We start from the raw sequence: 22292 nt of genomic DNA, 5'->3' as shown, positions 1-22292 counted from the left end.
GCTCTCCAGGCCACATGGCATCAGGGTTTGCAATATGCACATAACAGAAGGCAAATCTGGGAGCAATCGCAGCTCACTTGGCTGCCATCATTAAATGATCCCAGCACACAAGTGTGTACGTGACCAGGCACCATCCAGCTGCCTGTGCTGCTGCAGCACCGACCTGACCTTGGTGCTTGCTGGAGCCCTAATTCCTCCCACAACTGAGCAAATGAGCAGCAGCCCCATGGCAGAAGGCTGCTACACATGCAGCTCTTTCTAAATTAGCCCACTTCTCCCAAGAGATTTAGAGATTGCTTTGACATGGTTACAGCCATCATTAAACACATGAAGTCGAGGTTAATAACCCCTTCTTACTCCCACCTTTGTGCCCTGCCTCTTCAAATGGAACAAAAACATGACTCTCGTAGCACAGGTCTGTGCGATGCTCAGAGCCCTGTTCTCATTTGGTTCCCTTAGGCTTCGTGAGAATATTAATAACCCTAAGAGTGGAGCTGATTCTTATCTCATTTTCAGTGATCCTCCACCTGTGTAATGAAATGGTAATTTATACTAGCAAAGAATCGAGCCAATTGAATTAAGTTGGGTTTGAATTAAGTTGAATCATTCTGATTTATGACTTTTAAATGAAATTAAATGAAATTCAAGCTCTCTCTACAGTTTTTCCCTCAGTGCACTATTCACTTTTTGGCTAAGAGAAAAAGAAATAGAGCAAAAGCTGCTGTGCTTTTTTTGCATACTGGTGAAGTACGTAGAGGCACATGGCACAACAAACACAGAAAAATGTCCCAGTTCCACAGCTGTGCACGCAATAATAATAAAATATGATGGGTACATTCATTTCCTGAGACACAAGCAGTGCAGCTGGGAAGCTCCTGCAGCTCCTAGCTGGGTGGCACATACCTACATGCTGCTGTTGCTGCTACCATGCCATTTGTCAGTTTTTATTCACAGGCTTTAAAATCTGCTTGCAGGAGAAGCCTTGCTAGAAACTAACACCATTGTAGACTACATCTACAGCTCCCCGTCCCTTCGGTGCGTACAGACAGCACACAATATCCTGAAAGGTAAGAACCTATTGAGCAGGAAAGGCTGCATTCCTCTGGCTTTCTGGGAGAAACATTGCCAATCAGATAAAAGGAAACGTGGCATGGGAAAGCCAAACAAATGGTAGTTTAGGGTGAGGATTATTTCCGTGAGAGTGTACTTTGCAGCAGAGCAACACCACCTGGAAGGAGCCCTCTTCTTTCTGCAGGGTGGGATGAGTGTACAGCAAGGGGGGTGCAAGCCCTGCAGCCAGCACAGGTCTGGGGTGGGTTTTGTCCCCACGCAGAAGCCAGGAATGTGTTTGGGGCGCATCCAGCTCAGCTCTGTGCTGCCATGGTGCTTCTGCAGTCGCTGCCATGGGAAGAGGAAAGCATTGCAGAAACTAGGAAGGGAAACAGCAACGAGGCATGAGACCTCCTGGTATTGAAAACAGTTGAAAAACAGCTCCAAAATGCAGGCACGCCTAAGTTCAGAATATTGCATGTAATTGCTGGCCAGCAGTTTACATGCCTTTGTACATCACATGCCAAGTATGTAGATCAACTACTTCCCTCTTTTCAGAATCACTATTAATCAACTGACTACTTAGTGTCAAAAGAAAACCCACTATTTAGAATCAAAACTAAGCATTAGAGCCACAGAGTCTTGCTGCTCTCCTCCACAGCCACTTTCAATGATACAGAGCTTCTTTTCTGCCTTTTCCAGGTATGCAACAAGAGAACAACCTGAAAATTCGGATAGAGCCAGGCTTGTTTGAATGGACCAAGTGGGTCTCGGGGAACACACTACCTGCTTGGATACCCCCCATGGATTTAGCTGCAGCTACTCTAAGCGTTGATACAACCTACAGGTAGCACCAAGGGGGGTGGGGGACATGGGTTGCTTTTTGGGTTTGTTTTCAAAGAGGGACACTGCTGCATTTCTAAACTTAAGCATGGCTGGCAGTGACCAGAAAACCCTCAAAGTCTGTTTGTTTTGATTCATTTCCTAAAATGTAGGAGCTAAGGCTCAGGCAGAGCCATGCAGCCCTACCTTTGGAGTATGCAGGAAACAGCAGAAGTAGTTTTGCTGGCTCAGTTCACTGATGGACTGAATAGCATCACAGCTTCAGCAATGCCTGCCCTGCCCTTTGCCAGGGAAAATTGCTTGTCTGTCTATCCTGATAAGCATGATGATGGATCTTAACTGTGAATTTCATATCATCCTGGGGAGCATGTGCACATCTGTCAGTAATTCAGGGTCTCCTGCATCATCAGCATTCAGAGGTCTGGCACCAATAAGTTTGAACACAAAACAGTTATCGCTTCTCAGCAGTTATATCTCAAATATTTTTAGTGCAAAATTCTGCACGTTCCTGACTTGAGTCTTCTCAGTTTTCAACCCCAAAAGTGATTGCTGAAAGTAAACAAAATAACCATCTGCTTGAAAACACATTTGAATGGCGAATGGATAAACACCACTGATCTTTCCCCAACATTCATGCTGCTCAGTCCTGGTGCCACATCCCCAGCTCCTGCCCACATAGCTCCGCCACCACGGTGCCCTCCAGCCCAACACACAAATGCTTTTTACTCCAAACTGCACAGAGAAAGGCTAAATAAAACCTAGCAAAAAAAAATCGTAATGCAGCACAGAATAGACAAGATCATCCGTTTGGGCTTCCTACTCTCAAATTTAGGATTCCTTTATTCGAGCTGGGCTCACAGAGCTCCCACAAAGAAGGAAACTCCCCAGAGGCCACAGGGCTCCAGCCTTCCACCGCACCTCACTACATGCATCGCTGGAGCTTGGCACACTACTTCAGCATGAGCCTGATAATGGGCTGAGCAACCTCAGATCGAAACAAAACCTTCATAGCAGAGCATGCACACACAGGAGTTCCACCTAAGTGGGCTTGGTGACAAACATGTTGTTTCTGGGTTTTTGTGGTTATGATGTCACCAGAACTGCTGGTGTTTCCCGGAGTCCCAGCGCACTCAGCTGTGTAAGGATGTTCAAGTGAAATAAGCAGCTGGAACTGCAAAAAGCAACAGAAAGAAAACAAGAACAAAAATAAAACAGAAACATCCTGATATTTTTCATTCCTAATTATACCATAAAGTCACCAGTGTTGTGTCCTTTTGGTCTGCAGCTAGAATTCCAACACGTCTGGCTACCTAAATAGAGGACCCTACACTGTATTTATCCCTGGGAGGGTAGCAAATGGCTCCCATATAGCAGAACAGCTGGACCACAGGAATCTCAGCTACAGAACACACCTGCCTTCCAGAAAGACAATGACAAATGCTCTCAGCATGAGAGAAGAGCCAGTTCTTGTGCGGGACTGGGAGATGCCCCCTGGTCCACCTCCCATCACTGCAGTAATTCCTGCAGACAGAGCAGGTCACTGGATGAAGGAACAGCTAGCTCCCTTCCTAGAGTAACAGCATGAAAATCCATCACAGCAATCCTCACACTGAGCTCTGGGTCCCCAGGGGATTGGAAGAGTTAAAAGAACATATACTTTCAGATGAATCATAAGCAGCACTTCTAACGCTTCTTCTAATTTACCATACTTGTTTTGCTCACAGACCTCATATTCCTGTCAGCAAGTTAGTGGTTTCTGAATCTTATGATACATACATAAGTAGAAGCTACCAAGTAACGAAAGAAATCATCAGTGAATGTAAAGGCAAAGGTAAGTGCTCCACTCTCAACCTTTTATTTTTGTGTTTGCCCACAAGCCTTGGCAGCACTGTGTGATACTGGTTGTCAAGGGTCTTGGAAATGGAAGCCTGAAGTAATTGGTGGAAATCCATCCAAGTGCTTTAATCAGAATTAAGTTTCAGTTAGAAGAAAAGCACGTGCAAGACAGCTGGAATCTCAGCAGACATTTCAAAATGAAACAGCACTGAGCTAACTGATCCCAAAAACTGAGACGTGCTCTATGTTGATAAGCCACGTCTTTCCCTGCATACCCCAATTTAACGTGCTGTCATACAATGAACGGGACCCACTCTGAACATTTCTAATGGTCAGCTCCACCTCAGGCACTGTCCCTAGAGCTGGGGACACTCTCACACCTCAGCCTGCATTTCTCACTGTTCCAGGAAACAACATCCTGATAGTGGCACACGCGTCCTCCCTGGAGGCTTGTACCTGCCAGCTCCAAGGGCTCTCGCCACAGAACTCCAAGGACTTTGTACAGATGGTCCGAAAGGTAATTAGCAGCAAGGGGTAAAGCTCGCTGGCTTTAAAAAAAGAGAGATTTGCAACCTGCTTAGCCAGGCAGAGGACACTTCGTTCCTCTCACCTGATCATTCAGCCCATTCCTGAGTTTCCTGCTTCAGAAGTCAGGAGGGTAAAGCAGATTGGTTAAAGAGGCTTTATCTGATGTGACATTTCTGTAACAGAGCAGGGGGATCAGATGCTCACCTACAGCTGGGCACAAACTGCAGCTGTTCTAAGCCTGCACAGCTCGATCCCTGCTTACTGCTTTCATTTCCTTCTCTCTTCATGCAGATTCCATACTTGGGTTTTTGTTCATGTGAAGAACTAGGAGATACAGGTGTCTGGCAGCTTACAGATCCCCCCATCCTCCCTCTCACACACGGACCAACTGGAGGCTTTAACTGGAGAGAAACCTTACTACAAGAATAAGCAAAGCTACACGAGCAAGGAAAACCCACGGCCTTTCCAAGAGTTGGAGACTGTCTCTTCTTTCTTGTGTTTATTGACAGTGGAAAAATAGTCATAGCGTTACATGGATTACACAAACAGCTGTTCTAGCATATCTCACATGGCCAGAGTCATGCCAAAATTCTCATGTACAAACGAGGCAAACACAAAAGGGAGCGATTGGGGTGAAAATATTAAAATATAAGTTGAAATTCTTGCACCGCAGGGAGGCTGTTCAGTCAGTAGCTCAGGTAGATTTCTCCACCATGAATGGAGCTCTGATCACACCAGTAACTTCCACTGCCTCCCGCACCACACCAGTAACAGCTAGCGCTGTGTGAAAGTCCAGCATTCAGGAGGGGCTTTTTCATTGCTATTTTCTGCAGAGCAGTAGCAGGCTTGCTCAGGACCACGTGCTCACTCCTCACTCACAGCCCCCAGGTTCTTGGCACCTTTCAGAGGGCACTCCACCACCAGCAGGGAACAAGAGGTCAGCGCTGACTCACAGGCAGCACCAGATGCTCCTCTCCTCTGGTCCAGCCCTCTGCTGGGTGCTGTGCTGGGCACACTGCTGATGCAAAGGCTGTGGGATGCTGATCTGCATCAGGAGAAGTGCTAAGTTTCACAGCACTTACTGATGAAGATGGCACATCTGAAGAGGGCATTATGGTGAACAAAGACCAGGCACTGTTTCTTTTAAGTGGAGATGGAATAAACCTTTTCCAATCAAATATGGAAGATTTATGAAGTGGTTTTGTTCCCCTCTTTATTTAGAGGATTGAAATCCACTCTTGTGCACAGACCTAGCATGAAGCATTTGTGTCTTTGTCATTTAGAAGACCCTGAAAAAGGCGTTCTGCCTTTACTGAGATTTTTGTGCTGATCTTTACAGAGCAGTGGCTTTCTGCCAGCCCTGGTGAAGCTCTGCACTAAGCAGCTTTCTGCAGAGAGTAACAAACTCAAAACAAGACTGAAATTCAGCCTTTGCTGCCTGCTCTCCTTCCAAGTGCCATCTGCCATTAAGACAAAGCAGAGCTGAAAAATCAGGGCACTGAAATTCAGGAGCAGTATGCTTTGTTCTACATTCCAGTAAGGGAAAAGTTAGCTTTTGGGAGAAGGGAAGGGCTTCCATCTGGACCTATAGCTTTTGAAATCCCAGGAAGTTCTGCAGCAAACAGAGCTGCAGTCCTCATAGTGCAGCAGCCTTGTCCTGCAAGATGTCAACACCAGCTACTTCAGAAGAGAATGCTACAACACCCCACAGAGAAGAGTTTATAATGCTAATTGACCGAAAGAAAGCTGCTCTGAAGCTAATCAGCTAGGTCTTCAGAATGCTCCTACAGATGTTTGTGTAGCTTACTTTGAGAAGGTACAAAAAACATGCTTACATGGGACAAAAGAAGACTTGAGCACACTCCTTCCTTGGTGTAGATAAAAATAACAGCAGGCCTAAATTACCCAAAAAGGTGATTGCTACAATCCAGTCAAAGAAAAAAAGATTTGCTTACCTGTCCCAAAGATCACAGCTTGCCAAATGCTCCAAAAGAGGGAATCCCCAGGTAGAGACCCTTCCCTTAGGGCAGCTAGCCCTTAAATGAGGCTTAGGGAGGGTAGAACCTTCTGGTCTCACAGGTGAATTGCTTTCACTTGTGTTCACAGGGCTGGCTACATTTGGACCATTATTCAGAGTATGTCCATAAAATACAATCATATTTACCAGAAAAGAGACTCTGGCATCCTAGGGTACCCCTCTTCTACCCAGTTTTCCCTCTATAGAAAGCACTAATATCCTTATTTAAAACATTTGCACAGAAGTTTATAGAGGCCAACTTTAACAAAGGCTTATAGTTCATAATAAGATCAGAGCTTGATTTGGGGCAAGTTTCTTTGGGACAGGAGTAGTCTCACCTTGCATTGGATAAGATGTAGCTGCACTTCCAGCAGTCAGAACAAACAAGAAGTGGTAAATTGCAACAACACCTTGTTTCTAAAGCAGGTAAAACGCTCTGCAGCTGTGATGTAACAGATGTTAAGGGGCTGAACTCAGCTTTGTCTCCACTTTAACGAGCAGATCCTGAGCTTGCCAGGGCAAACACAGCAGATGCTGTACAGATGTTGACTCAGCAGAGAGCTCATCCTGTGCAATATGTACATTGTCACAATGCATATCAGTATCTATTATTTATACATTTATGACTGTAATACACGGTTGGCCATTCATAAGTGCATTACGATACCAGGGATGTATACTGAAAAGTCAGGGAAATAACTTACGAGATGACAGAAAAGAACTGCTTCTCTGCAGTTATACTGCTGTCACTTTAGTTTTTAACTATAATTTAAACTCTTCTGGGCTGTGTACAGACGTTTTGAAGAGCGTTTCTGGCTTGTTTTCCTCCAAGCTTACTCACTGCAAATTTGCAAAGAGTTTATTTAAAACTGAAGAGGCGACAATCACACGACAACTGATTTGGTTACTGATGAGCGTGTGATTCTCCGGATGGCGTTTGGTCAGCAAGGCGTGATGCAAAGCAGTGGAGGCTGCTGAAGTCCTACTGCAGAGTTTATTCAGACAGAAGCGTGGAACAGAGAGGGAACAAAACCTGAATGCACAATTTGAATAGTGTACTAGCTGGTCTTTGCATATAGTAAGTAATGCAAAACAAAAGTGTTCTGTTTGAGAAGGTAAAATATGTTAAAATACTCTCTTCTTAAAAAACTATATTTTTGGATGCTTGGGAAAGTATTTTGACAATTGTAGTCTTATCTCGCATTAGATTTTTCAGGTGTCAAGAATGTCAGGAAGAAAATCTTACTTCCTTCCAGCATTTTGATTTCTTGTAGGGGCTTTGTGTTAAATAATGTCATGTTGATGAGGCTTATTGGGAGAAGAAAGAAAAAAAAAAAGATGTTCATTTTCCACTTTTAATTAATGTTAAGAATACACAACAGTTGCTGCTTCACTTTCACTCCATTGCTGCTCATTAATGTGTATTTAATGTCGCTTCAGTGTTCTGTCACAGAAGAATGCTAGGCTTAAGCTACCAAAAGCAGGTGCAAGTCTTCTCCTTGCCATCACTGGGAGCTGCATCAGATCCCAGGAGTTTAATTAGGGTATAGAAGGCAGGCAGCAGTTTCCAGATTTCTCCCACTCTTCCCAATTAAGGAATGAAACTGGCAACCTGCCAAGAACATGGCTCTGTCAGTGTTTCCATAAAGCATAATCCAAGGGTTGTGCTAGAAAAATACAAGAATCAAAGCACAGAATCAAGCTCTAGCGCAGCAGTTGCTGCTGGGATGGCACTGGGGGGGAAAACTGGTGTGTTTCACCAAGTGAGGAATTGAGCAAGGCTTTGCACAGGGCCTGTATCCCTGGACAAGGTGTCTCCCTGTGCTGAGGAGGCTGGGAACCCACTGCAGTGTGCCCCTACCTGCTGCCTTGAGCTCTGCATTTCTCATTCAATGCAGGTGCCAGGTCTAAAGTTCCATGAATTTTCCCTGCATTTAGTGCAGTGGTAGCTAAAAGGAGAGGTTCTCAGCAAGTGTCAATTGATGCCCTGTACTCCCATCAACAGAGCTTTGCCTACTCATGCAAACTGAGGGTGTAGGTGATGCCATCAGACAGAAGCATCCTCCCTTTTTGCTCGCTCAGAGCAGTTTCAGAAAGATCAGCTGATGGCAGGAGCCTTCTCCCCTCTGTTGGTAGCTCCTGGTATCAGCTTTATTAGGCAAGTGATAATTAACATCACCAGAGAAGCAGTTGTTTAGAGATTTCTGTGGGAATTATTCTTCCCAAAAGCAACACGGGCAGTAATTCTGCAAAACAGAGAGGAGAGTAGAGCTGCTAGAAGGCTGCTGCCCAGTGCTTAAACAGAGGGGAAATTATTTGGACTTAAAATACAGACGTGAAATGATGGTGGTAGCAAACACTTAAAATGGTGAATGAATGAAAAAAGAACACAGCAGTTCCTGTGATCGGTTGCATAGGCTCCAAATTGCCACTTAGCTCTCACCACTTCCCCAGATACACATGGGGAATACTGGTGACCCATCCACATGACGCAACAAAACACAGCCATCTCCTTTCTGTTCCTTCCCATTAAAATGTATTTTCTGAAGTTTCTCTGTGGACAGTTCTTAAAACTTGATGTTATCAGTGGATACATAGTTTTTTTTCCATTTTAAACCTATTGTACCATTCTGTTTATTATGTTTTCTAGTGTGAGCAGATCGTATTTATTTGAGAAAAATGTTTGCTGTTTAAAAAACCAATAATTGTATTGCCAAAAATAGCTGTAATTACCTGTGACATCTGTATTTTTTTATTTTGGGGGGGCTGGGGGGGGAGGAGGGTTGGTTGGTTGTTTTTAATCTCAAGTGCTAACAACTGTTAAAACAACCATTGCATTTTAATTTGCTTATTTCATTAAATGGATTTCTCTGAAGTCAAACAAAAGCAGCTCGTAGGTGATTTAATAAAGATGTGCTCCCGCACCTTGCCCTTCCTATTTAAGCGTTGCTCTGTTGAAACATGGAAGAGAAAGGGGAACGTGAGCCCTTTTCCCCTCCCTTCGCTGTAGATGAAGTTTATTTATCTGACAGCAGATGGCACAAAACCCTCTCAAGTCTTTTCCTGCTGCACAGGGACCGGGTTTTCCCTCCGGGTAGGAGGCAGATGGCTCAGTGTCGTCTCTACTGCTCCGTGGCTTTTCCCCTCAAAGTTTCTTCACTGTCATATTTGGATGCATGGCATTGGAAACACGACTTTTAAACAAAAGCAATGTCTACCTCTATAATACACTTTTGGGAGCTCTTAATCCAGCAGTGTTATCAGCCACTCAGACTTTTCATTCAAATCAACTAATTGCTTTGAGTTTTATGGCATACAGCTCTGTTTTCTCATGGAACTGATCATGCCAAGGTTAAAGCCACAGCTTTTATCAAGCGTATGCCAATAGAGCAACACTTCCACACACCTGAAAATTTAATGGAAGTAGGTTCTAATAAATTAAAAATGAAATGCATGATGTATTTCTAATTAACCATTTTGTCCAGCTCACTCAAACCCATGTCCTGCAAACACATAATGATTTTATACCATGCTTCATATCTTATTAAAGCCAGCTCACTTTGACAGTATTTACCATTTGCAAAGCATTGGGCAGCTGCAGAAAGCTGCCAAAGGAAGACGTGCTGCAACCTTGCTGGAAGGCAGCACACACGAGTCCTTCACAGAAAGGAGCTCTGCCTACAGCAGGCTTGGGTGAATCTTGTGCTCTTCCTGCACATCACACACTTAGGAGACAAAGAGAGCTCTGCTATGCCCCAGCTTGCCTGAGAAGGAACAAGGGGACTTGAGAAACCCACTGCTCCTCTGGATGCCCTCAATGCATTCAGCCCTGCCCCACGTCTCTGCTCAGCAGTGATCCATGTGTCCTGCTGGCACTTCACCGATGCTCTTCGCTCCTCATGGAGCCACAAACCACACAGCAAATGACCTTGCTTGTTTGTCAGCATTCCTGCAAGAAGAGCAAGACTGTTTTTCCAGAGATTCAAACTGAGTTTTCAAGCAACCCTGCGATGGTTGCACTACAGCAGTACCCACCAAAGATGCTCTGCCTTGCTGGGGGCCTGCCCATCCACTGGAGTTAAACCCTGCACAGTGTCCCTACAGGATAGCTGCAGCAGGTTAACCCAGGCCAGTGTTTCTTTCAATCTTCACCCTAAGCCACAGCTCCTCCCCTCTCCCCTGCATGGGTGCTGATGAGATGGAGCTGAATTGTGCAGGGTGAGGTGCCCCCACTCCTGTCACCCACCGGTTTCACTTAGGGACCCATGAGGTCACTGGTTTCTCAGCAGTCATCAGCACATAGGAAACATGAAAAAGGAACTGCAGAAAAAAAGGAGAGGAGGCAGAGATCCCGGCAGAGATGAAGTCATGGTAAATCTGCTCCCACTATGCTGAAAAGGGACCCGACAGGGAGAGGAAGTCTGCAGATAGTCCACGCCACCACCACAACATGACTTTCACCACTGTACTGCATGTCGCAGCTCTGCTCCTGCTGCAAGGTAAGCAATGCACTTCTACCTTTCTTTCTTCTTAAGGGACCCAGCCTGGAGAACTCCATCTACAGAGCCATATGTAGAGCACTGCACACAACACAGCTTTGCTGCTGTTGTTTTCATACTGACAGCGTTGTGTTGTCACCCAGCTTCCAAAGCTGTGGAGCAGACAGGGTGCTGAGTTCCAGTTCATTCCTAAACCCAGGATCAGTGAGACCAACTCATCTCCCAGCAGCTGGCAGCATGCTCAGGATAGGAAATTGAAGGAGTCTCCCTTAAACATGAGCAGCAGATTACAGCTTACTTTCCATGACTTGGATATTTGTACATGCACTTGCTCACATATTTTTGTAGAAAGAGGCTAATATAATAAGTCAGAGTAATTTAGAAAGCACTCACAAAGTACTCTGAAAAGGAATAGCACTTTAAATGCTCAGCCTCTTCACTCTAACTCAAGGATGCATCTTATCCCTACCTTTCTCATCTCTTTCATACATGGGAGAGTGCATGAGGTTCACATTTGACCATGTCAAATATGGAAAGATTTCAAGATTTCAGTGAGGAAAGAGGCAAAACAGCTTTCTACAGCTCAGGATTCTCTGAATGACAGCTCTGGTGCTCGCCTAATAGTCTCTCCCTTCTTAAATGCTAAAGCAGAAACTGTAGCAATGCTATTGCTGATACTACAGTAATAATCTCACACACAAAGACATTATTACAGAGGCCACATCCAGTCTGTCTAAACAGCAACAAAGCATTTTTTAAACACAGCACACTCGGGATATTTTATTACCACTGATTATGTTTAACAGAACTTGAGCCTTGAGAATCTGCCAGTCACACTCCAGCTGAAATAGTGCTTGCCATGCCCTTTCAGCTTGCTGCAAATCAGCAGCACCCTCTTTCTGGGTGCACAGCCCCTCTTCCCCAGCACTTCCAGAGCCTGCTGTATGACAGCTTTGCACCCGCTGAGCCCCGCTCGCTGCTCTCAGCTGTCTGTCGCAGCACCTCAAGAAGAAGCTCAGACTCCCATTCATACATGGGCAGCCACAGGTCAGAAATAACTGGTTGAACAGGATGTCTCTATAGGCGACAGTGTTAAAGATAACTGAAATGATTGAGTTAGTGTTTATCTGCAACAGTGCATGTATTTTCTGCTGGCTAAAATAATAGCAGAGGCATGTACCATTGCACTCTGATGCACTGTGCAATTTCTAGCAAGAAACTGCTGGCCTGTCTTGCTAAGGTGGATGGATGCATTGCCACACCCGATGGCAGACACTTTTCCAGGTACTCAAGACAACTGGGATTCACATAGCATAAAAACCTGGCTTTTGGATCTGGCACAGGAGCATCCCCTGCCCCACAGTGATTGCACTGCAGAGAGCGTAGTGGCTTGAAGACATGCAAACTGCCCCATAAGGGGAGAGAAATTTGACGTGGGAGCCATGGTCTGCACGGAGCCATAGTCTCAAATGGAAATTACATGCATGCTCCATTCTGGGGGTTGCTCATTTCTTCTTTAAGTAAGAGCAAGCAACCTCCCCCATTTTTTCTTGCTCTCTAACCTCAAAAGGTGCAACTTGAAAGACCCCACATTGCTGCTAGCAACAGGAAAGAGCCACTACGCAGCCACTGTGCAAAATATAGAAAAGCACTGTGGAAAACCACACACGAGGCCCTTTGTGCTCCTTTACCAGCACGCTGCTGGTGACACAGGCTTTCACAAATGGAACCCCTGCAAGGCCATCTCCCTTTTGCAAACTCTCACAGCTTGCACGCACCCTGCGAAACAACCTGAGAAACTGCTTTCAGCATCCAAGATCAGGTCCAATAAGAATGCCCTAAAATGGCTTCGTAGTTGTTACATTTTAAAATGCTTTTAAGAAAATGAAAAGCTTTCCTGAAGCCCAGGAGGATTCATTTCCCCAGACCACAGTGCTTGTGTGTGCAGTAGGAACTCACAGCACACAGCTACCTGACAAATAAGATTAAAACAGGAATGAAAAATAAAACCATCTTACTGCCTATTTTCTTAACTCCGACCAGGGCACCGATCTCAGCCATTTCTCCAGGGCATGCTACCTCTGGAGAAAGCAATTCATTCCGGGTCATCAAATATTTTCAAAGTGTATTATGTATCTGTGAATAAGCTGAGAAAAACACATTCCAGAGCTCCTCTCTAAAATGAACTGGGAGGAGTGAGTGAAATTTCATTTCAGTAACCCATGCCAGACCAGGTTTGTGCATCCTGCCTTCAAAGCAGCTGCAGCATTACCTTTCCTGCAGAAAAAAAAGCCTCATTCTCAGAGCTGTCAACCATTCACAGCTCCCACTCAGTTCACCCACTTGCCAATTAGGTTCAACAGCTCCAGAAAAGAATAAGGAAATGCAAAAACTGATTCATACGGGGAGCACACATGCATTAAGGGGTGTGCTATCAATTCTTCATTGACTCATGTGGAATAGCATGTAGCGACTACATCTGGCTCTGCTGGCAGACAGAGGCAATAGACTGCTGGTACAGGTCCTACCTAGTGATTGTGGTGACCTATCTGAGGATTGTGAGTTAATTCAATCAGTACAATCTTACAGACAAGTTTCCTCACCTTTACGCTCTTGAGAAAAGGAAAGCTGACTTATTGCTTCATGTAAAACATGGACACCTTACTTCACATCACATTATAATGGGTCTTCTTTTCCCCTCTCTCTGTGGCAGGGGATTTTCCAGGAGCTGGCAGCGAAACCATAACCCTACAGGAAGGAGAGGACCTGAACCTCCGCTGTACCCTCAGCGGTGACAGCAGAGCCATCAGGCAGTGGCTAAACCCCCGTGGGTTTACCATTTTCCTTGACAATCGTTGGGGTAAGTGTGAAACCCCAGTGCAGAAGTTTCCATGCAGAGCAGAAGGGTCAGCCAGCAGTGGGTTTTCCAGCCACGGCACAGAGCGGCTCTGACTCATCCAGCCCCTTTCTGGCAGACGCCAATGAAATGGAAACCCCCACAAGAGTGGTCTGGCAGCAGAGCTTTTAGCGATGAACCGCGTTCACCACCAGCACCAACAGATTAGCACAACACCCACTGCTGCCTCAGACAGACAGGAGCAGACCTGCCTGAAAGCTCTGGGCACTCTTCTTCTCATCAGCAGTGCTGCATTTAGTGTATCAAGGGGAAATGTTTAGAAAATAAGCAGTGGTTTCTAGCACGTGTTGACAAAGCCAGAAATACTACTGCTGGCTTCCCTTCCATTCCCTATCTCTCACCTTTCTCTGCTTGAAGTTTTGCTGAGCTGACACAGCAATTTATTAAGGTCAGGAAAGGAACAGATCTATGAGTACCTATAGCATTGGAGTGTAGCTCAAGCAGACAAAATAGTATCTGTCTTAAACCTGATGATTCTGCCCATAGCATCAATATCCTTGACTATCCCTCAGCAAGATGCATGATACAACATCCACAAAGATAGGAGTTTGCAAAGAATTTGCAAAGTCCTCTTACAATACCAAAGAAAATAGTCCTTCTTTAGAGAGGAACCAAGTTATGCATGGACATTTTCAGTTTTTATTCAGAATCACCACTGTGAACTTTTGTCCCACTGGTTCCCCAAAACCCACTTTGTGAAGCAGTTTCTTCCGCTCTCGTTCTCTACAATCCTTACATTTTATATTTCACCACTACCATGAATTACAGCACAGCTGTGATATTCTCCCAGCTCTGTATTTTCAAAAGACCTCATCTAAACCTTTAAACATAAAGATAGTTTTTGAGATCTTTTTATCTCTAATGACTGATTCCCATCCCCAGTTTCAGTATCCCACATGACTTGCTGGCTTGTCCCCAGGACTCCCACAGGAGGAACAAAGCAAAGGCAAGAAAACCTAGACAGAAAAATGGGACTACACAGCAGAGCGCAGTCATCTCATAGACAGTTTCATCTAGCTAATTAAGTAAGGATAGAGCAAGACAAACAGCCAATTAATAAACCATTAATGAAGAAGTATAGGCTGACCGTGATGTTCATTTACACACCATAATATACACCCAAAGAGGGGAAGTGATTTTTTCAAAGCAAGAGTAAGTCTTGAGAAATAGGGAATGAGGAAGGGAAAGTTTGTCACGCATCTTTGCTCTTTGTTCTTTATTCAGGAGCCATATTGTTCTGACTATATACTGTGTCCTCACCCCAATGTTTGCTTGTATTTATCTGTCTGAAGATTTCAAGACCCCAGTTACCATAAGACCTGACAACGCAGGACTAAGACTCCCTGGCTGTGCAATGGCTAGGAGGCAGCTCTAAAGGATGGGGAGCGGTTCACCTTTCACTTGCCAAAATGAACATCACAATAGGTTTTAAAAGTGAAATATACATATATATAAATATATATCTGCTGTTTTCCCTATTGGCAGGGCTTGTACCCTTCACCTTCATCATTTAACTGCTGTCTCTGTGCTAGTGCAGCACCAGCTAGAAACGCTTCACGCTAGAACTGCTCAGTTATGTCAAATGCTAAGGAGCAAACAAACAAAAAAATGCAGTAGACAAATCCAATCTCACTCATCACTGCTTTGATTATCCTTGTATGTGCCACCACACATAACATGCTGAGTTTTATTTTCCTTACAGCCTTAAAAGATCCGAGATACAAACTTACCCGTTATTCAGAGGATGAACTGTCTGTCAGACTCTCTAACGTAACGGTGCATGATGAAGGCATATATAAATGCTTCTACTACAGCACACCGTTCAAAAGCAAGATGACAGCTGTTGAGGTGTTAGGTGAGTTCTCTTCCTGCTCTATTCTACAGGAATGGAATAACAAAGCCAGCTCCTCAACTCCAGGATTGCCTTTTTGCATACAATTCTACAGCACTGAGCACAGTCCCAGACTCAGCTCAGCCCTCCCAAATAACACTGCACATGCAGCTGCTCATAAAACCAAACAGAAGTACTTACTGCAACTGATTCTAAACCTTCCTCCTGCAGCTGCTCCTTCTAAGCCTGTACTGCAAGTATCCCGAGACGCAGAAGGAAGCATTACATTATCTTGCTATACCCAAGGGTGTAAACCACAGCCCCAGGTCACCTGGCTGTTGGATAATGGAATACAGCTTCCCGGTAAGTGCTAAGGCAATGTAACAATTTCTATTTATCAGCCTTATTTATTAGTCTTACTTATCCAAGTGTTCACATTTAAAAGTACTGAAGGGAGAAACACATCACCAGATGAGACTCCTGCTCATCCTCTTCATTTTATACAACTCAGGCCTTGGTGGTACAGGTTAGGAGGAAAGCCAGCACCAAATACTGGGGTCTGTGCAGGGGAGAAGGCTCACCTGATGCGCTTGTATTCAGTGCAAGAATGGCAGAACTTGGCACCAAAATCCACTGAGAATCCAGAGTGAAGTTCCACTGACATGAAATGAAACCAAAACTCCAAAGGCACAATTTGCAAAGCCCAAATACAAAGTCAGATAATAAAACCATTATAACTGCTTCCATTCTGTGACTGGTACAGGCTTTCCTCAGCCGTGCTGAGCAGCTCACACCCACATCAGCTGCTCTTTTCTCATTAACCTGTTCAGAGGCAGGTAAGTCACTAGCAGAAGCAAAAAACAGAGCTCAAAAAACACACAGCTCACAACCCCCTGCAACAGCTACAGACCTGCACACATCTAGGTGAACACAGATGAGAGTAGTGGATAATGGGTAGCTCAATTTAACTTGTGTACAATAGAAACAGCTGCTTTGAAGGCTGTGATCCAACAGCTACTACCTTATTAGCTGTAACTGTTGCACACTGGACAGGAAATGCACCTTAATACCAACCTGTGAGGAAAACACCCCTAGGTACAAATGTATTTTCTTTTGCATGTTAACAAACTCATTTGTATTTTCTATCATTAAGCAACATTTTCATAGTTTAGCATAAAAGATTTTCCCCACAGAACAGAGTTCAAATTAGAAACAGAAAAGCCTGCTGGCCTGAATAAAGCTAGAAATCAAGACTAGAGAGAGGGGAAAAAAAAGAAAGAAAAGCTGTTGAAATCTAGAACCTTTAACAGCCCAACACACCACACAGACACCAGATAACCTCCATAACATACATAGCCAACTAAGCATCTTTCCATTTAGTTCAATAAAAGCCTACACTTACCTTCATGTCCTACTTGCATCTTGAGACTTGTAACACAAACACCAGTAAGACATTAGGACCTATCAGACCAATGAGAACTACCTGGCCTTCAGCCTCGTGTCCTGCAAGCAGCTGGGAAATTAAACATCAAAGAGCTATACTGTGTTTGTTTGATTGGTTTAACTTAGAGGTGGTTTCAGATGAAGGGATATTTGCATGAAGAAGTGCTGATTCACCATCCAGCTTGTTTGTGGCTGATGCAAATTCATGTTTGAATGGAAAAATAACTCTTCTAATTCGGGGTGTCTCAAGCTTTCTGCATGTGCTTTTCCCTTTTTGCAGGTGACTGTCTTTGAGCAGAAACTCTTTTCTCCCCACACCCAACTCCATCCCGTGCTCAGCTTGAATCACTCACTGCAAATATTTATACTAATCAGAAAATAGCTAATAAATTTTAATTACTGGCAGCGCCTCAGTTCCACCAGGGCACAGCAGGGGCAAACCAGCTGTAATTACTGAGCTGTTGCTGACAATTAAAGATTATTTCCTTTCTAGCAAAAACACTCTGAAATCCTTCTGAATTCTCATCTGACCCTATGGGGGATAGAAAAGAGGGCTGAGAAATACCAGTCATTGTGTCCATGTGATACAACAAATTATCCATAGAGGCTAATTTGGAAAGAAAGAATTTCTTTCATTTAAGAAATAAAGAAGTTACCACAGTACAGATAAAGAGAAAGCATTAGGCTTTTTGTCCAGAGACCCTCTATCACAGAAGCAGACAGTCAACATTATTGTACCACTGTGGGCATTTAAGGTAAACATCTGAAAAAAAAAAGTCCACCAGAGCAATTCAAACTTGTCTCTGTGTCACATGAAATACATCTTTATCATCCCATACAAGATAAATGAGTAGAAGTCAGTACACCTGGAGGACTGAGATCTATGCCAGACATGTCACATAGCTCTCTTTAATTCATTATGCCATGGTGATTTATCTTTGTGTTTCATCTCTCCCAACAGTGGGAGGGTCTTTTTTAGACCTCAACCATGCTGCAAACCAGCAGGTCCTTATGCATCAGGGCCACAGCCACAAGTAGGTGATCTATTCTGTCCAGTAAGGGCAAGAAGTGCTGCTGGGTGTTGGGACATCCCATTGCAGTCCTACAGACTGCATGAGCCCAGCAGCAGGGGAATTTCCCCACAGAATAACCACTTGTGCATAGTAATCATGCACTATTTTAACAGAGTGAAGTAATGCAGATTGTGCCTGGAAGGTTTTTCATTAAATTGCTCTTGACTAGAAAGCACTTCAATGTTTTTTTTTACATGGCTGTGTAGGTGACACCAGGCACAAGTTAGAAGCCAACGGGAAGAAATGGACCACAACCAGCACCCTCACAGTCCTGGCATATGGGCCCAACTCAACAGCCAGCTGCCTCGTTCACCACAAAGCACTGGGAGGAGGGAAGCTGACAGCGCCTTTCCAGTTTGAGGATGTTGCCAGGACAGGTGCTACAGCACTCTTTGAACAGTAATTATTGCATTTGAGCACTCAGGTAGAGAAAGTCATGCAAAACTGAAACACGTGGTCTACCACCTCATGTGTGGAATTTGTTTTGCCTACTGGGGCAAAAGTGGAGCTCCAAACTAAGGTTTTATGTGAGTTATTTTTCTTTTACTACATACCTAAAAACCCACTGTTGTTTTTCAGTGACAAACACAACTCCTGACTCAACTACACTAGAGGTGGATACGTATGTCTCTGAGTATGTGCAGCCTACAGGTAGGCACCAACTGCTTGGCCTTTTTTTACACAGATCAGATAACCATAAGATCTATCACAAAGAAATACTGTGCAGTGTCTCTATGTAGAGGTTGGACTGCAAAAGTTGCTGTTAGCACTCAGGAATATTTTGCACAGCATTAAGAACTTTGTTTTTTTCCCCAGTGACCACAGCAGAGTCAGATCTGAACAGCAATACAGACTTCCCTCCAACCTACCCACAACATAATGGTATGAGTTTTACTTTCATTTTTTACACATTTTATGGTGTTAAATATATTCAGAAGGCAGGGGAACCAAAGGTTGAAAGGAAGGACTATAAATCTAACCACAGCTCAAGATAGGGGACTCAAGCAGCCCAGAACACAAAGAATACCGCAGCAGGTTTCATTTCCATGGACTGGGCTCAGTGGCAAAGCGTGACTTCTGATTTTTATCATGTGTTTGAGGGGTTTTCCTCCAGGATCTGAAAAACCAACTATCCCTTCTGCAGTACCAGAGAATCCATTTAGCATTATTTAGCCGCACAGCATCGACGACAGCCCAGTAAAACCTCCAACCAGCTCTCACATTTACTTGTAAGTTTAGACTTAGCTGCACTCATTTATCAAACCAAGGCAGAAACACTAGAGAACAGCACTATAAGCCATCTTACACACAAACATATGACTCAGAAAAGCAGCATTTCTTGCTTGTGAGGGAAGCCCTCCATTTCACAGCCGTAAAAGCAGGCGAGCTCTCTCCCATCAGATGTAGCACAATTACATTCCCGTTGGCAGCAGCCAGATTGCCTCTCCTGGAGTGTCAGAAAGGCACGGTGAGAGCTGAGATTTCTCTGCATGGCTGCACTAGGTGGCACTGTGCAACAAAGATTATCAGTGCATACCGACGGCTGAAAACTGAAGCTATTCTACAGGACTGTTTCTAGGAGGAGAACGAAGAGCTGCACCGCACAAGTTGCTCGACCCAAACCCTCCAAAGCAGCACCCACATCTGCTTAGTGTTACAGAGCAAGCAGTGAAAAGTCAACTGTTTTAGAAAGAACTCTTTGTATTTGTTTAAAAGTGCTATGTCAGTGGTTACAAACTTCACAGCCTGGCTGCATCCTGTTGATAAACAATTCTATGAGTAGTAAGAGGGAGCATGAATCTTACAGCACAGTGTGCTTATGTACCTGGTAAGGAAGGAAATGAATGTAAAGCTCTGGCAGACACAGCATGCGTTACCATTTCAGTTCCACAAATCAAAGTTAGTTATACCAAAAGATATTGCCTACATGTGTAAGGAAGTCAGAACCCACCTCTTGTGTTTCTGCAGGGCCCAGAGCAACGACATCAGCTGCAGCAGGAGAGCTGTCTGCTACCTCTGCTCACCACATCCCTAACGGTACGTTACATCACAGCACAGCTCATGTCCCCAGGGCAGCCATTCTCTCACGCTGGGTGATCACACTTCTGAAAGCTATAAAGACAGCAAAAGTTAATCTTAGATAGGAATACAAGAACATATCTGCTTTAAGGAAAAAAATAGCTGCCTATTCTTGTATTTGCAATCAGGCAAAGCAAAGTAAGGGAGAGGAAAAGTTCAAAAAAATAATGAAGTCAAAGCTCACCCTCCTTTTAGTTTGTCTGTAAATGAGAATTATTGAGTAAGATACTCTGAGGATTTTCTGTTCATAAAGCTTATGTAGTATTTATATTAAAAAGAAATACTGTGTTAAGGAAGTGAACACGGAGTTTTTGAGTTAAGAGCTCCAGAAGTCTCCTTCTGCTACATTATCAGGTGTTCTGGACTTCAAACCTGTTGGAAAAACACAGGATTTTCAAGCATCCCTTAGCCCTTAGAAATACCATTCTCCTTTTCATCTCTCCAGGCACTGAAACAGCACCCAATGCCACAGCCACAGAGCAACTTTTCAGGACAGAAGCCTCCTTCCCAAGTGAAAACGTAACTCTGATTTCCAACATCACCTCTGGTAAGAACTCCTAAATACTCTTCAGAGACAGCTTCCAAACATGCAGCAAGCTTCCTAACACCCAGCTGATTCTTCCTGACCTCCAAAGCTAGCATCAGTACACTAAAGTAATACTGACTTCCAGTCTTGGGGACAAACCACAGAAATGCAACCATTTTTACCATCTAGAAAAAAGCTGAATGTTACCATTTGTTGTGCTAGGGCTAAGTCTGCTGACTTCAATTAGTTTTTCATATAACTAGAACAACAACTGAGCTCGTGTCTTAAAACTGAGCCCAACAAGGTGTATTCTGCTCTCCCACCATGCTGATGCAGCCTGGTCCAGGATACATCATTCTTGTTTTAATAACTAGAAACTCTCAAGAAGCAACAAATCAAGCATACATCTGCCTCTTTTACAGAGCAAGATGTGAAATCTGAAGGCATGAGTAAGAAGGAGAAGGATTTCCTGCTGCCACTCCTGGTGGCAGTTCTCATTGTCGTGCTGCTCATCATTGTAGTGCTCTTTACATGGAAGCTGAAGAAAGCTCATGGAGTTTGGAAGAGAGGTGAGTGATGGCACTGTTTGAGTAACTGCTTTATTTCAGAGGGGCTGAACAGCTGAGATGACACAGCTCCCCTGTCTTAAACATCTGTCTACAGACAGTAGCTGTGACTTGTTGCAAACAGCTGCTGAGGATTCCCCTGTAATCAATGGCCTCACATCAAGCTTCACCCTACATGACTCAACTATATTTTCTTTTCTTAAGCACATCCCTCGTGACTGACCAGAATTACTGCATCTTCATTTTCTGCCCTCAAAAGACTAGGATTTTTATATTCAAGGAAGAGAGTGAGGAAGAGTCATGGGAAAATCTTAATTATATTTGATTTTTGCACAGAAAATGATACTTCAGACCAGACTTTGGAGAGTTATAAATCCAGATCTAATGAAGAAAGCCCAGGCCATGAGAAGAGCAGACCAGGTAAAAAGTTTCAAACCAACATAAGTTGATCTCTACCAGATAAAGTGTTGCTGCTGACCACTGCAGAAGCAGATTGCTGCCCACCTTACTGCACAGAGACACTTCCAAATTGCACACTGTGAACTGAAATATTGCAAAATTAAGCCTTTCCTATCCTGAGGCCTACTACAGAGCTTGCAGCTTCAGCAAGGGTGACACAGAGCTGTACAAAATTCAAATTACTGCCTTTTTATTGAATAGTTTTGACTAGATAATCCCAGTGGTTTTATCTAAATTTAATGTGATGGAATGCTGTTCAAAACATCATCAGTGGTACTTAATTCAACTACTGTTAAACAGTCCTGAATATCCTGGGTGTTTCCTCATTCTATAACACTGTCATTAATATATATTTCATGCAGGTGCTTCCCCCTTTATAAATCAGTAATAAATATGTGTTTGTCTTTCAGTTGTCAATCAGAAGTCCAACGTGCAGTATGTAACAGAAGGATATGTGGAAGCAACACAGAAGAATCCAAGCGAGAAAAACACTACAATACCTGAGGAACAGTTTGCATGTGGAAAAGAAACAGATGTATAGCAAAGAGATCCTCCTGGCAAGCCTATAAAATGTACAGAAACACCAGTTTTCTGGTATTTATGTTTCAGCATTCACAAATCAGTA

The 22292-nt window shown here is 44.0% G+C and overlaps 2 protein-coding genes across 2 annotated transcripts in view; both read left to right on the top strand.

Moving 5' to 3' along the window:
* Nucleotides 1–9212, top strand: part of UBASH3B (ubiquitin associated and SH3 domain containing B) — a 55599-nt gene extending 46387 nt beyond the window's left edge. Inside the window, exons 10-14 of the mRNA XM_042831990.1 lie at nucleotides 975–1067; nucleotides 1753–1897; nucleotides 3618–3724; nucleotides 4137–4246; nucleotides 4549–9212. Of these exons, the coding sequence (XP_042687924.1) occupies nucleotides 975–1067; nucleotides 1753–1897; nucleotides 3618–3724; nucleotides 4137–4246; nucleotides 4549–4686 (593 nt within the window). The 3' untranslated portion in view covers nucleotides 4687–9212. The remainder of the gene's footprint in view (nucleotides 1–974; nucleotides 1068–1752; nucleotides 1898–3617; nucleotides 3725–4136; nucleotides 4247–4548) is intronic.
* Nucleotides 9213–10465: 1253 nt separating this feature from the next.
* CRTAM (cytotoxic and regulatory T cell molecule) lies at nucleotides 10466–22253 on the top strand. The gene is made up of 12 exons (XM_042832167.1): nucleotides 10466–10773; nucleotides 13487–13633; nucleotides 15393–15545; nucleotides 15753–15884; nucleotides 18244–18414; nucleotides 18617–18688; nucleotides 18854–18919; nucleotides 20006–20074; nucleotides 20562–20663; nucleotides 21065–21211; nucleotides 21545–21628; nucleotides 22078–22253. Exons 1-12 carry the CDS (start codon nucleotides 10725–10727, stop codon nucleotides 22206–22208), a joined length of 1323 nt encoding a protein of 440 aa, XP_042688101.1. The 5' UTR covers nucleotides 10466–10724; the 3' UTR covers nucleotides 22209–22253.
* Nucleotides 22254–22292: the final 39 nt, after the last annotated feature.

Source organism: Centrocercus urophasianus, unplaced genomic scaffold, assembly GCF_019232065.1.
Source record: "Centrocercus urophasianus isolate 14NV4802_14NV808 unplaced genomic scaffold, USGS_Curo_1.0 seq_37, whole genome shotgun sequence".
NCBI classification, from domain to species: Eukaryota; Metazoa; Chordata; class Aves; order Galliformes; family Phasianidae; genus Centrocercus; species Centrocercus urophasianus.
This window is presented reverse-complemented; position numbering and strand designations above follow the sequence as displayed.